Source organism: Rhipicephalus sanguineus, chromosome 1 (genome assembly GCF_013339695.2).
Source record: "Rhipicephalus sanguineus isolate Rsan-2018 chromosome 1, BIME_Rsan_1.4, whole genome shotgun sequence".
In the NCBI taxonomy this organism is placed as follows: Eukaryota; Metazoa; Arthropoda; class Arachnida; order Ixodida; family Ixodidae; genus Rhipicephalus; species Rhipicephalus sanguineus.
In genome coordinates this window covers 209,854,602-209,870,924 of record NC_051176.1, presented here as the reverse complement: position 1 = coordinate 209,870,924, position 16,323 = coordinate 209,854,602, and the positions used below count along the sequence as shown (strand labels likewise).

The 16,323-nt window shown below is 45.7% G+C and overlaps 1 protein-coding gene across 1 annotated transcript; it reads right to left on the bottom strand.

Moving 5' to 3' along the window:
• Positions 1 to 3,523: 3,523 nt before the first annotated feature.
• LOC125759802 (uncharacterized) lies at positions 3,524 to 15,625 on the bottom strand. The gene is made up of 2 exons (XM_049419012.1): positions 15,438 to 15,625; positions 3,524 to 3,958 (listed from the first exon to the last, which is right to left on the bottom strand). Exons 1-2 carry the CDS (start codon positions 15,617 to 15,619, stop codon positions 3,760 to 3,762), a joined length of 381 nt encoding a protein of 126 aa, XP_049274969.1. The 5' UTR covers positions 15,620 to 15,625; the 3' UTR covers positions 3,524 to 3,759.
• Between the last annotated feature and the right edge of the window lie 698 nt (positions 15,626 to 16,323).

Genomic DNA, 16,323 nt, shown 5'->3' with positions numbered 1-16,323 from the left:
CCACGCGCCATTCCCGACACGGGAGTCGTAGAGTGATTAAATCTTATTCTTTCCTTTATCACTTAACATTCATGAGCTGTATTGATAGCTGTTTGTTTAGATTACACATCACCCTTCGTTGGATTGCTATTAAAGATCTGTTGAATTCTATATAAAGGCTTCGTTTGGTTTCCAGGTGCCTTTGTTAGAACTCGGATTTCCAAACATTTCATAGATGGACAGTTTTTACGAGCATCTGTACAAACATGCGGGTATCTTTTTACGGACGACGTCAGAGCATCCAGTAAGCGTTTATTCCCTGGCATGAGATATCAGTGAAGTACTGATTGTTCGTTTACGAATATGTTTTGGTTCGGCAAGTGTATCACCTTACCCAAAGCAATTTCTAGTACACATGACAGTTCCTAATAAGAGGCGTGGGATGCATAGCTGCTAACTTGATTTGATTGATTTGATTTTATTGATTCATCACAATACATGTGATCGGAGGCGAAGGGAAAAGCCATTTGAATGGCTTGAGGGAGTCCTTCGCCCCCGTACAAAGACAGCAGCTCAGTTACAAGCATGTTCTTGACACTGTTAACACAAAAATTTGTAATGAATCATGTTCAGCAAAATATGAATGGAAACGAACCACCAAAATATACATCGATTGTTAGTTACCCTTTACAGAACGTCCTGCATTCATTGTGCTTCGCTTAAAGCATCGAAAACGAAAACTTCTATCGGTGAAATTACCCTACAGTGGCTTGGAAGGAAGTCGAACGGGCTACATAATAGCCCTCAAAGAATCTGCTTAATGAAATACGCAAGGAAGGACAGCCATTGAAAAACAAAAAGCGTGATAGTTCGATTTAAAAACTGCGTTAGCCTAACTTATTTCATGTCCTAAAACATGCGGTGAATATGTGGTCGAAGATGCACTTACATAGTAAGGTACAGCGTTGAGGTCACGACGAGGAGCAAGAAACGACACACAGAACTCGCGATACAGCGTTACTATTTCTTTTCACTTTATAGCCTCGTCATCCGTAAGCTACGGAAAGAAAGTTATGCGACATACACGTGCGCCTCCTTCTGACTCTCGTCGAAGCCACCGCTAAGAAACAATCCGAAAAAAAAATTAATTCAGCTGCAAAACACGGCCGTTGCCACCGAGCCCTTCACACATGCATCATCCGAGCTCGGCACATTCTTTATCGAGAGGCGCGCTTTGATCGCACGTTGCTTATACACACTTCTCCAGCAAGAATTCCCCGAGACAAAAAAAAAACAGAAAAAAGAAAAAGAACAACAACTGGCGGTTACGTCCCGTCCACACGCGCTTCCCAACCGCGTGTTGTTAATTATACCGAGGCCCTAAAGCGAAGCGGAACGCCGGCGGCGTCTAATTTGCAGCGCCATTAATGCCAAAACTTCCGTAACCCTGGTTCTTCCTCTGCTTGCGGAAATTAGGCCTTTCTATTGACCCCATACGTTTTACACGCGACGTAGAACGTCACGTTTCTTCCCAACGCGCTCTCCCTTTGGTGTTAATGAGCAGATACGCACATCTTTGGAATCCAGGGAAATGTGTTCTAAAGGCGATTAGCATCGATATGCAAGTGTAATAGAAATACAGACGCACCGGCAGTTTAGGATTTTCACTAACGGTTTATTAATGTACGAGCCTGCCATGTATACCTGTAGATATCTTTGTTACCTTCTGCCATAATGCGTCATTGAGACAGTGACTCAAGACTCTCTACACTATAGCTTTCTTCCAATTTCCAAGGAAAGGCTTAAGTGATCATAATATACGCTGTATAACTGCTGAAATAACACAATACGCCTAATCTGAATCCTGCCGAAATCTCATGTGGCGGATGCTCCAACATTGGCGCTCTTGTATCAACAGGCATCATTATTTACAGCCTGAAGAATGCAGCCACACTTGTCTATGGAGCGTGGGAACGGCTTTCGACGTTTTACAGTTGGACCTTCGGTTGGAAAGCACTGAGTAGAGAACTTTTGCTCAATAAATATTTAGTCGTTTGATAAACCATTGCTAAAAACGCTGCTATCTGCGTGCTGGGACAGGAGGCATGAGCCTATAGAAGGAGGCCCTGTCTGGGACCTTAGTTTCCTTGGGAGTCATAAATGTTCTCTTTCTCGTCTCTCTCTACGCAGCGAATAAAGCCGCTGTTTGAACTTTTATCTATCAGCTCGTGCTAGGTGACAAAGCGTAAGGAATCACTTGGTGTACTGGTGATTGTTCATATACTCTCTGCCAATGCGACTTTTCGTAATATGCGCATAACAGTGATTGCTGAACGTATACGACAACGACGGACAAGCACTGAACGGTGGCAGGTCAAAGGTGGTGGTCCACGTGTTGCGCATTCCGGGCATCTAATCTTAAGTGGATAAGTCTTGGAGACACGCGTCAGAAATACGGCTACCTACTCTTACGTCTATTGTACATGCAACAAAGAGACGTGTAAACGGAGTCGTAGCGTTGATTTTCTGCTGTATTCACGATGGCAACACGCGCTTCTGCGTCTACGTCTTGGGTCGCTGCGCGCATGTCGACAGTGTTGCTTGCAGCGTTTAGTTCTATCATGTCACAAAACCAACTGGCCCACTTCAACACATATTATTGCTATATCCACGTCGGTTGGCAGGAATACGATGCGCTCGGGACGAGTATTTGTCGCTGAACGCTTGTGACGGTGCTCACGGCATTTATGACAAGCACGTCAATAGCAGCGTGTTCCTAATTCGTGAGGCTGTAACGTATAAACACAAAAATTGAGGCTACTTGAAGTCTCGGAGAAAAAAAGGGAGTCGCTTTCGTATATTCCGTGTTTATTCACAACCTGAGATTTTATCAGTTTTCAGATGTCCGCAAAATATAAACGCAACGAGCGAAATAAATGTACGGTCCGCAACAGGCGATATTCGGCACGTTAAGAACTGCGGTACGTGATCAAAATGCAGACAACACTGCGTTTTCTTTTCTTTAATTTTTTTTCATGGAGCCTCAGTGCTTTCTCAGAGAGACTACTAAAGCATAACGGAAGCGGCTGCACAAACTCGCTCTTGTGAATTAGTAGTATGGACATTGCTTTCTCTTGAGCATCGTGCAACCCAGTAGGCAATCCCTCATATTGTTGCAACAATGACGCAGCACAAAGGCCGACACGTGAAGTAAACGTAGAAGAGCACATAACGAAAGAGCACCTCTCTGCCAGCAGGCGTAATTACCTCAGGAGCCTATTCATAAAGAAACATATTATGTATTCCGAAGAATGTATTCATATAGCGCCAACATCGTATATATACGCCAGCCGGAAGAATGCACAGAAAGTACTTTAATGTTTTTTTTTTACAAGACCGGTGATACCGGTCGATATATCGGTTGTGTTTTAGGCACGGTAATGTTTGCGCCTCGCTGTTCTTTTGATGCACATAATATTTATGCGTTATCATTGTGTTTAAACATTGCTCTCAGTCAGTATTCACGGATGTTAAACTTACGAAAACTAGGAAAAATGTCTGGCAGCCATTTTTCGCGAGTATCTCCGTACGTCTCGAAAAATTCTCACAGGTGCATTAAAGTAATACAATACGCGAAATGTTTTTGCTTGACGCTTGAGCATGCGATCACAGGGTTGCTCCAGGGCCGGCAGTAGATGCGAAGAGCAAGAGCACGAAATGATGGCCAGACAGGAGAGAAAACCGGCGCTGGTGTAGCCAGGCGCACTCGTCTCTTCGGTGTCAAGAAAGGACCTGTCGGCTCTGCGAGCCAGTGAGGCACTGCTCGTCGCCGTGGGAGTCGCAAGCCAGTTGTCCCAAGGAACCGACCTCTGGCTCTTTGCTGAGCTCCTCCAAGGCGCCTCTCCGACCCGCAGCCGCTGAAAGCACGCAGATTGTGCTGGTATCTCGACGCCACCGGCGAATGGGCTCCGTGAAGTACCTGCGCAAATCGCATTCATATGTAGGCGAATGATACCCGATGTTACAGCTGCTGTGTGTGTGTCGCATTTCTGCCTCCGCTTCTCCTTTTCCTACTCCAAAATGCGCAAAAATACAGTGCCCCCTATCAAAATGTTTACGGAAAAACCGCATAGGCATAATCCTGAGCATGGCACATATTTGCATATGCAATGAAACACGAACACGATTTGCATAGGCAGTGCAAATCAAACTAGGTCACAAGACCGTATTTTCTTAATCGCGACAGAAATGCCTAAGTGCTTGAAAGCTACAATTCTCTCTCAGAGGCTTAAGCAGCCTCGATAAGCCTTTCAAGGAGTTATTGCCGGGTGCGTGTGCAGACGGAAGATGAACACGACGCAATATCTGACTTGCCGACGATAAACTAATGTAGGCCAGCTTCAGTCTAAAGAACTTCAATGATGGTTCTCACAAAACATTTCCTCGCGTTGAACCTAAGCCCGTTCGTCTTACGACATGTACTTCGTAAGGGAAACTGATATTAAACTAGAAGGGTCGCAGATGCACTCGGCTGTACATATAGGTCTGCGCACCCTATAATATTTAATCCCCGTTATGATGGGTTGTCTCCTTAAACGCTGATATAGTAAGGATGCGGTAACATTTTCAGTAGCCCATGGTAGATACATCGTGTTGAGTGCATTACTTCCAAAATGAACTGCAGCGCACGTGTGCAGTCGGTTCCTCCTCTCACGGCGTCGCATCTCGGGAGCAACAGGTGCCGCTGCCCACTAAGTCGCGCGCACGCGTTGTGCGCTGGTGTGCCACACAGGCGCAGGAGTGGCGCGTCGCATGTAGAGGGGAGGCCAGCTGTGGGAGAGCTCCCGCACGTTTGTCCCAAGCGAGGAAGGTCGCGCAAGTACGCTGCCATATCGAGGAGGCTCGCGCCGCCGTAACTAACGCTATTCTAAGAACGTTGGCCGCGACCGCACGGAAACGCGACCGGCGGCTCGGCAGAGGTACAAACTTGAGGCGTTACCGATGTGCAGCCCGGCTTTCGCCTTCTTGTGTTACAGGAGTGTAACACCTGCTAAACATTTTTTGGGGGCGGGTGGTGCGGCTTGTATTGTTAGCATCACATTCGTCATCTCGCTATAGTTTCGCTATTCCGTCTTCATCCTACTCATCCCGACATTTGTCCTAAAAAGTCGCCGTCCGTGCCCCGGCGTTTTCAACATTAGTCAATGGTTATTGCGTCATGGATGGACGTGGCGCAAATACTACTTATACATGTAACTTCTGACGCTGTATATAAACGCGGTTGCACGTTTTGCAATAAACCGCTACGAGACGCTAGGCAACTGCAACTGCGCTTTCGTCTAAGCGCCTCATTCATATGATTGAGATTTATCTACAGCTTAACCCTTTGATACGCTTTGTACACAAATGTGTACACCACTTATTTTTGCTAGTTGTGTCGAACAGTGGCTAAGAAAGCGCAAGATACATTGGCATTTTGATGAATTGAACATCCTGCCTAATAAATGTGTCTCCTTTTAACTTCATTTTGCAGTGTACTGTTGTATATGACCATTTTGCTGAAGGCACCATGTTCGACGAGTAGTTCGACGTGCCGCTTCCCGCGAGCCACGACAAAAGTACAATTTTTCTGTGCTCAAAATGGACATAACCGAACACGAATTTACGCTGTATATCTAGTCAGAGATTTGATTTTATTATGCAAGAACAGAGCGTGAATGACTTCAGGATGAATAACTATTTAGACCGCTTAATTAGGAGTAATTACTATAACGCACATAAATCAACGCATTAAGGCATTATTTTTGTTTAAGTAGAATATCGAGTGCCTTGAAATAATATTGTGTAAATTTGACGCATATACAGACAGTTCTTCATATAGGTGGCGTCTGAAAGGCTTAAAGACCCGCGAAAATGGCGTAACACTTAAGATAGTTGACTCTTGGGCAGGGGGTCGCAGGTACGATGCGCGGCAATACCAAACCGCGAGATTTTTTAAGTGTATGAGCCGTTCTATTTGAGGAAAGATCATATCAGAAACGACGTTTCTGAACGAAAGAAGGGGAGTATTTTGTTCAAAGGGTTCGTTTTTTTTTGTTAGGCATAACCAAATGCATCCAACTGATAGACCATGGAAAGCACAGGGAAGATGCATTGTTGCCTTTTAACTGTAGTGTAGTAATTATGACGCAAATTGAAATAAATTAAAATTGACGAAAATTCACCCTTTATCGAGCCGACAGCCTTCGAATTACACGTCCAGTGCTCTACCAATTGAGCTACGACGGAAGGCACTTCCCCGTCCACTTCATTGGCTATTTCTGCACATTTAATCCCTGGGAGTGTTATCCAGCGCCGCTCGTAGCCAAGGCGGCGCGTCATTTTCCAAAAAAAAAAAAAGAAAAGAAACGCGGTATGCATGTTGGGGTACCGGAACCATTCTGCACATAGTGGCTCTACCACCACACATTTTGACGGCGTCGTTAGCACCATGTGGGCCGTTATGGCTACAAGAGAAAAATACAGCGACTTTGCCAGATAATGCAGTGGCTCCAAGTACAGGGAAATCCGGAGTTTTGTAATAGAGAAATAACCGGTCCTGTCCTGATGCATAAAAACAATTTAAGACTGCACTCTGTGTAGGCCCTTGACATCGCTCGTTGACGCACACAAAAATAAATCGTAATGCATAAGCTTCCGTGTTTTTCATAGCTCCAACAATTTGAAAGCATTTTCATATTTCTAAAGTCTTCATATTACATCTACAGATTGCGCAGTGTGTTCTGTATTTCCAACAAATCGGCAACCACAGCTTAGTACGCCGCATCCACTGCAAGAAATTCTTGCTGTACGGCGCTGACTCGGCACGGGAACTGATTTCAGGAGCTGATTATAATAACAAACAATTCGATTTCAGCGCTTTCACTGGCGCTACGGTCATCATGAAGACCCATAGTATGCCAACGTTACAATAAAAGCAATATGCGTAATTTGGGATAGGGCTTTTACAGCGGAAGCTGTTATGAGATCACAACAACGGCCGTTTTTGGCGCCGTAGAGAAATAAGAGAAAACATGCAGGATAGAATGGGGCTCGAACCTGGGCGCTCTGCGTGGGATCCAAGTATTCTACCACAGAGCCATACCGGTGCTGGAAATTGCGTTGCAAAAAGACCCTATACAGGCCTCATGTCGGAAAGGAACCACATTGGCATATGTAATATAGCGTAGTAGAAGAGCAAAATAACAACCAGGCGTCACACAACGTGAATTCTGTTACCAGGCGTCAAACAATGCGAATCGCGCAACGAGTGGCTCGTTGAATGATTCCACCACATTACAAAGGGATCAGCCATAATTCTTCATCGTCATCACGCACAGCACCAACAAAGTTCACATAATGCCTTACAGATGTGTAGCGGGTACCACGGTTCTCCGCAGAATGACGAAAAGTGACATAGTGGCTGCTTCCCTATTACACAAAAATTATGATGATTTATCGCGTAGTGGGTACCTCGCAAGGGTGTTTGTGTTAGTTGCCAAGGGCGCCCATAAGGCGCCCCCATGATTCGTTTCCTCGGGGCCTCAATGAAGTTATTTTCCCCTCTCTCTCTTTCTCATGTTAACTTATGTTATATAGCGTGGTAGGAGAGTGAAGTAACGGCCGGGCGTCAAACAATGCGAATTACGTAACTAGTGGGTCGTTTAAAGCTTCCAACCCATTACAAAGGACTCGGGCATGAACCTCCATCGTCAGCAGCCGCCGCATCAACAAAGTGCGCATAATGCCTTGCAGGTGGGTACCTCGCTTCTCCACACAATGAAGAATAGTGACGTACAGTCGGTACTTCCCAACTTCACAAAATTTATTATTTATGAAGTAGTGGGTTACCTTGCAGGTGTACTTGTATTAGTAGCCCCAAGAGAGCTTACAACGGGTTGTAAAAATGCCGCTCTTCCAGCTTTCGCTATGATTGTGCTGCGCTTTCAGCGCAGGCCTGGCGGTTTTTTTTTCTTTTTTAATTATGCGCCATCTTAACCACGCTTTCAACAGTTATAGTCAACAATGTTCGATCAGGTTACCTTTTAGAGTACAACACATTTAATATGTGCGTCCGAATGAAGTCCATCATTGTTGCTGCAATAGGCGGGCGCATTTTCCTATTTCGGATGTAGATAATAAGGCTGAACAGTGACGGAGGCAGAAGCTTCCCAAGTCGCCAGGAATTGAAAATTTAAGTATAACTGCAATCGAAGGAACGCTGTTCTGACCTGGTTCAATAGATTTCTCATCAGGTCCAAGCGTACCGTCCGACACGAGTTTAAAGAGACGACGACGACCCACCACACATTTCAATCTGTTGTACGCCGAAGAGTAATCAAGCGTTACCAAAGAGCGGATGGCTAAAATAAGACGTTAAAAGGAATAAACCTAGTCGTGAGACCATTGCAACATTATTATAATACGCATCTATAAAGCCATGCAAAACGGTGAAACCGTATGAAAGATGAGCCCACAAAGAAGAATCCCTTGTTTCGATATAACAATGCTTATTCACATCCGTATTCACGTAGCGGCATCTTCTAAGGCCAAAAAGTCAGAACCTACATAGCTGTAGTCACTATCGAAGGAACATAAAGGGCATTCGGGTCGCCATTGCCGACGGTGGGCTGGCAGTCGCGTATTTTTTTTATTGCTATAGCGTGTACGTGGTCACAATAGCATGGAAGAAAGTCTTTATTTCATGGATATTTGAGTATGTGAGATCCATGCATAGAAGAGCAGCGTGCCTTTCTCTGCATTGCTTTGGTGTACACTGCGCAGAATTGTTAAGACACCCAGTGCATCTTTTGCAAGAGCTAAGAGACGCATTTTGCGACTAAGACATGAGTTATTGTAAAATCGGACGTGAGTAACATGCTTCCGCCCATGGACAAGAAGTGTGTGTGTGTGCGTGCGTGCGTGCGTGCGGCGCGCGCGCGCGTGCGTGTGCGTGTGCGTGTGCGTGTGTGTGTGTGTGTGTGTGTGTGTGTGTGTGTGTGTGTGTGTGGTGTGTGTGTGTGTGTGTGTGTGTGTGTGGTGTGTGTCAAGAAGCACATTATTTTTTCCCCTGGCAACATTCCCTCTCGGAGGCAATGCACCTTACAAAAAAGTAAGTGTATTAACACGCACTTTTGCGGCATATAACTTTCTCGTTTACGTGTTGTCACGAAGCAGGAATATGTGGTATGTCGCAGCCCGACGCGTGTAACGTGTTCCAAACTTCTTAGACGCTCAAACGTTTGTGCTACTGTCTAAATCAATTAAGTCAAATTCCCGAGCGGCCCTAGAACATCGGTATTGAAAATAGTTGTAGCACCTGGGAGGTCTTTTGTGCGGGCAACTCTACACGTCGGATGAAAGTGGAGTGGTGGACCGAGGTCTATTTTATTAGCGATTGGGGTTCCGCCACATTCAGACGCTGAACTCGCACAGCTTTCCAATGTGAAGTGCTCTTCACTACTGGGCGGCCGCCTTTGAAAATAATATATGACCAACATCACAACTGCGTGGCACCTGCCAGTGCTGAACAGGTTTAGCGTTACGACTTTTTCGTGAGTGAGGGTCCGAAACCCGTATTCACGAAAAAAAAAAGAAAGAAAAAGCCGTTATGCTGAATTTTTTCGTTAACCATGAATGCAAGGGCTAAATTCACGAAGCTTTTAGTTCGTAAGTGCTCATCGCCATTGGTCGGCCAGCTTTGTTAGTGGTGTCCAGCATCACGATGGCGTGTTGAAGCGAACAAGCGCGGGACTTTCTCGGTTTATTGTGGGCTTACCATCGCAAATTATGAGTACGGCCGCCTATGTCACCTCGTGTTGTTGGAGCCCTTCATAGATACGACGCCCTCTTTTTTTCTGTCACGCCGCACGTGCCTTCAGCGAACGCACTCCGCGTCTTGTTTTATTTCGTCGATTCAACAGGCCCCAGTGGCACGGGCCGCTTTTTAACTAGTCCGACAGAGATGCGAAGTGCCCTGCGTGACTTTGATACTATTGTCGCTGCACTGAATGCATTTCAAAAATAATGATAATAACTGTTGGGGTTTAACGCTCCACAACCACGATATGATTATGAGGGACGCCGTAGTGGAGGGCTTCGGAAATTTCGACCTCCTGGGGTTCTTTAACGCGCACCTAAATCTAAGTACACGGGCCTCAAGCATTTTCGCCTCCATCAAATGCATTTCAAGAAAATCCAGGTGTCTTTGTGAACTCGGGCTTATGTTTCCATACATCAGGGTATGTATTCACACGAACTTTCTTGCGCGAAAAGTGTTCGTAGGAACGAAAAGCTAGCCAAAGTTGGCGTGCAAAAATATTAGTGGTGATGGCTCATGTGCACTAGTGAACAAAAATATTTTTAAGTTCGTCCCAAATGCAGTCAAGGTCCTCTAAGTCAGTCTTTATCACTCGAATGCACCTCTGCTCGTGAGACTACACTAGCAAAATACTGACACGGTTTTCCAGCATAGGGGAAAGTTTTATTGTGACAGCATCCATAAGGACACTGCAAGCGCAATTTCGCCGTCGCCGTGATGTTCCGTATGATTGCCAAGCGCGTACCCGTCGGCATTGTACGCTGTCGTTGCGATGGTAAGCAATCGAGTGCGTGGCTTGATGCGCATCATCTCTGGACTGAGGCGTGCTGCTGTAAGTGTTACGGCAGATAGCGCCATGTTTTCCTTCTTACCATGACATATCTCACACAATTTCTCCTCGTGCCTTGTAAAGGCAGAGGGGGTGGGGAGTAGGCTGATGCGTGTTTCCTCCACTCGCTAGCGCTTCGCGCGGATGACCTCACCATGCAGAGAAGCCACTTGCGGCTGTCGACAAGGTTTCTTTTTCTTTTACTTTTTTTTTTGGGGGGGGGGGGGGCGTCGAGTCGGGTGTGTTGGCGTATGTTGACAGCAGGACCGTAGAGTCGTGAGCGCGATTTTACAGCCCGTCCACAGGCTCGTTTCCCGCTGCGCCCGCTGCTATGGAATCCTGCTCAATACCCTGTTTCCTCCTCTATTCCGAAAGAATCTCTCTGCGGCAAGGCTGAGCGAGCCGAGAAGTTGGTGGTCGTTGTGCGCGCTGTCTTCCTCTGTGTCTTTTAGTCCCACGCGTTGCAGCGAAAGGCAACACACCGTGTCCGCTCAGCTGTTTCTCCACTGTTAGGCACACCAGTGTTGTGACAGCGAGTGTTCATGGCCATAGACTGAGATTTGTTTGCCTGTGAGCGCGTGACACAATGCTTATTCGTTTAATCTGTAAACAAATGTTTACTGCAATGTGCCGCCGATAGAACCAAAAATTTGTCATGCTTCGTGTAGTTGTCGAATGCATTGATATTTTTACCGATTCGACGCCTTTGGGTGCAAACTATGACTTTTCTCGCAAACCACGCCGAATTCTGTGTATTTGCAGATCAGGTTTACGACGTCATTGAAAGGAACGACGCAGCGAGCAAAGCTGGATTAATTTTTAGCCACATTGAGGTTTGTAAATGAAGTTTTGCATTTGAGTACCGTCGATATGTGGCTACAGCCCGGAGTCAATCCACGATCTCGAGCTTAGAAGAGTAAAGCCGTAGACACCAATCTGCTGCGGCTGATAGGTTTCTCCTTCCGTTAACATGCACCAACTAGCCCAACAAAAAGTTCTGCTTGGATAGGTTTCTCATTCAATATATTTGAATGCGAGGCAAAACTATTAGATTCTTATGCGTGTTCCAGTCTTTGCATGTAGGCTAATTAGCGCTGCATAATGTTAGCGCTGCACAATAGTTTCATTTTGTATTCACACTATACTCTGTGTACTGTATCAGTTGTACTAAGCACACTTGAGATCCGCGAAGAGTGAAATAAGTTGGATTACTTATAGTGATGTCTTGGACAGTATGAACTCAAGCAGTTGGTCAGTGGTTATCGCACATAATTTCGAACAGGTTTCAGGCTTCAAAAACAGTGGGATTTGCGGGATATGGGACTAGTCGTGCAGGGACTTTATATTATTGAGAATAATGTGTATTGTGATGTAATACTCTCTTATTTATAAGTTATTTCGTAGAAACGATGTGTTCGCTGTAGCTGTTAGAACAGGTGTGAGCGAACCGTGGCGATGGGGCATAAGATTATTGAAGCCGGTGGCCGACAACGCATACAAGCAATGAGCTTGAAGAATTGAGCCCTAGAAGCCGGATTCACAAAACGTGCCTTCTGTAAGTGCTGCGTGCATTAGCCGGCTGCATTTGCTAATCGTATCTCTAGGATCAGAATTTGCTGAAATTTTCTCTTGCCAACAGTTCCAGCGTATGAACCCCCCCCCCCCTTCTTTTTTGCGAATGTAGGGCCAGAACTCTCCAGTCCCATAATTTGCTTTTTTTTACATGATTACAGCTCTGGGTAACGGTATTTCTATGAACACTCAACTTCCTTTTGATTATGCAGACTAGCGATTGGAAGCAGCATTTACCTTCGAGTATCCGTGCTAGTAAGTGATAACTTACTGCGGGAGTAATGGAAAGTAAATAAGAGTAAAGAAAGTAGTGCGATGTGTTTTTGTGTTTTACTATTCAAGTTTTTTTTTGTTTATTTAGGGGGTCATCTACTGAATGACGCGAAATATATTAGCAATTAGTATTTTACTTTTCTTTTACTTCATGACGCAACTTCAACCTGTCAATAGGCGTAATCAGTATTTTGTAATTAGGTCTACTGGGATGCGATACGACTTCAATGTTTACGCGTTTAACTTGTTTTGTCTGCAAGGTTCACACACACACACAGACACACACACACACACACACACACACACACACACACACACACACACACACACACACACACACACACACACACACACACACACGCGCGCGCGCGCGCGCGCGCACACGCGCGCACACACCACACACACACACACACACACACACACACACACACACACACATACATACATACATACATACATACATACATACATAAGTAGAAGGTCGTAAGCACATGTGGTTATAATCAGACTTCGAGAATTCGTTGCAGAAGGGGTTACAAGTGGCTCCCATTGAGCACAGAGTGCATGTGGAATTTTCTGATTGGCTTATACTTTGCTACTGGTATAGCGATTTTGTTAATAATGCCACCCGTTTCAACGTTGCCTATCGGCACTCTTCCGTTAGGTCATAGGCAGAGTAGGTCTCTGCTCAGTTGTTATCGTTATTTTTTGCTGAAAATTTCGAGGTATTATTGTCCCTATTCAGCGACCAAAATACAATTTTCAGCGCCTACTTACTAAGCCCAAAACGCAATATCTCAGCGCCAAGACAACCGGCCACTGATTCTGACTTTCCAGGAAAAGCCCAGACGCCTGACCCGACAGGACAACAGCCGAAGTCTTATCGCATTTAAAACAGCCAGGATTATGCCTGAGGCTTTTTTTTTTCTGTCGTTCGTGTTTTGTACGATCGATGAGAAAAGTTGAGGTGAATTCTAGAATGGAGAGTGCAGAAATGAGGTTCAAGTGAAGTCTGCCTAACTTCTAATGTGCGATTTATATATAACACGCTTTGGTGCTTTCAATTCAGTTCAAATCGATATGGATAAGGAAGACTTCGTCGAGACAGGTCCTGGCAGTTTCTCCTTTGACGTCTCGCTTGCTCTTTTGACAGACAATGCTCGTTAGTGGCGCGCGTGTGAAGCGATGCCCTTCAGCTTTACTGCGAAATCCGGGGGGTCCACGGGCTACAGTGTGGAAAACGCTGGTTGTGCTTGCGGAAAACTATATAAGAAGTATATCGCTAAAGTTGAGACACTTCAGATTGTACCTAGATAGCTTGGTGCACCGTTACGACAATCTCCGACTAACTGAATAGCGCAATCATAAGAAAATAACAGCCCCTTCAATAGGGAGATGATTAGAAGCGGCTGCAATGCTGAGATGTCCAAATAGCTAGTCTTCTCCTAAATAAAGGTGTCACAACATAGTGCACACGACATTCGTTAGGTCGTCAATCAGCCTGGCGGATGGCGCGATTTTTCAGACACATTCACAGCGCAGAAGTGAAAGTACAACGGACGCCCTATGCCTGTCGCAAAAGTAAGGTCGGGCAAATTTCTTTTCAGAGACGAAAGGGTACGATGGCCCTGCGAATTCTTTCGCAATTACGTCTAGCACTGGCTGTCGTCGGACAGGGCGGCGAGAAGGGTCACGAAGCTGGATGGTCTCGCGAGAGTGTCGCAAATGGAAAATGCCAAGCATTTTATTCCATTACCGCAGAGTGAAGAGATAGCTGTGTAAATGGGGCGGTGGGGATGGGGAGATAGGCGAAGGGGGTTAACATTGACCCGAGTGAAATACAGCCGGGATAGTTTGCAGCGTTGCAATAAGATTAATACAAATCAAACTTTTTTTTTTTGCTGTTGTAGTTGATAGCGTATCCTCAGGAACGTGTTGCAACATGCTCGTTTCGTCTGAATGTACTTAGTATTTGGGCTGCTTTCGTGAGCTAGTGGGGCAGATACGGGCAGATGATGCTACAGCTCGTTGTTACGTGTGCAATTACATTTCCGTGTAGTCAAAATAACGGAAATGTGAGCGCTGCGATGGTTCACTCACACGATGCTGTCGTGCTTATTGTTCTCGGTTGTTGGTATTTGGCCACCCTGTGTTGTTTTGAGGGGAACACGGAGCTTTAATTCTGCGACTATATTTAGTAACGCAGTTATACCATCCATCTCCCATACGATCCTTACGCCATTGTGGAGTGATGCCAAGGCTTGCTTGCCTGCTTAAGTTTATCATAAAACTGCTAGTCGCGACCCCTACGCCTTTAAATTCAAGAGCAATATTTGCTTTTAGCTCACTGCAGGTACAAAGCATACGAAATAGAAGCGTTGAACACAGACCCGTCGCCAGGAATTTTTTTCCGGGGAGGGGTAGGGGGGGGGAGGGGCACTCGCTGAAAGCCTTGACTATTTGAGAAAAACTCTATTTTCATGATTTATTTTCCATAAAACACTATGCGTCATAAAAATTTCAGAAGGGAGGGGGGCGAGCACCTTGCCCCCACCCCCCCTCGGCTACGGGCCTGGTTGAACAGGTGACGTTATAAAATTAATTGTTATTGTGGGAACAAAAACGTTCTCGTTAATGTATAAGAGAAATCTTTAGAATGCTTGAGGTCCGGAAATGACAGTGTGCAAGAGCCTCCCAGTTGACACGGCGGCAATGTTTTTTGAATAATGGAAATTGGACTTCTGCTGCCGGTAATAAATGGACGCGTCTCAGCTGCTGGAAATCGGGCTTCGGCACATAGCTTGACAAACTAAAACCGGCGCGCGTATTATTCTTTGCGAGGGGTATGTCGATGCGCATGTCCAAAGCGAATGGCCAACAAACACCCCGTCTCAGATATGGATGGTGCCGTACGCCGATCCGTACCAGAGTCGGTAACCCAGGAACCAGCTCCAAAAGCATGTGATGCAAGACAGGAGCGCACTGATGAACAGGTGAGCGGTTCGCGGTGCGCCCTGCTCTTGTTCCAGGTAAGTGAGCGCCCGCAGCCAGGCGAACGTGAAAGCCAGGACATCTCCAAAGGACAAGATGAGATTCAGTAGCAGCATCACCACGTCCTCGCGGCACTCCACGGATACAAGCCATTGAAGCAGGGGCTGCGAATAGACGAACGGGTCACTGAACTCTTCAGACGTCATTGGGGCCCTTGATCAAAAAAGCACCACCGAGATAACACATTTGCGTTGCACGGGCCAGTAAGCTTTAACGACGTTCTAAGCGCGGCCGAACGTTGTCCGCTTTAACGCTGTTCGGAGGTTGCTGTAGTGTTGCCACGTTGAGATGAATGTCTTAGTATTGCCATAAGCAACAGCCAGATTTGATGTATTATCGACTTTATCAAGCCTTGATTCAATTATTCTCGCAAGATACATGTTGAGACCTATCAGAAAACGGCGGGAGTGATCAAAAAACGTTTTTTTTTTCTGTTGAATTGTCTTCCCCAGAGATACGCATATTCTGATCTGGTTGATCCCTTTTTGTTTTGTCAAATTTAGCCTACTCAATGGCTAGCTGTCTTCGTGGTAAGATAGAGTTTTTAAGCTTTAATATTGGTAAACGCTTATCCAAGCACATCGAACAAATATATGGTTGCGATTACAGATTTTTATTTGCACACAGTAGTGGAAATCACGGCTTGTCCAACAATACAATCCCCAGTTATTTGAAAGCAGCTGATGCTGCTGATCGATCGGCGGGGTTTAACGACCTATAAAGCCGCTCTAACGATATGAGAAAGGGCGGCAGTACTGTG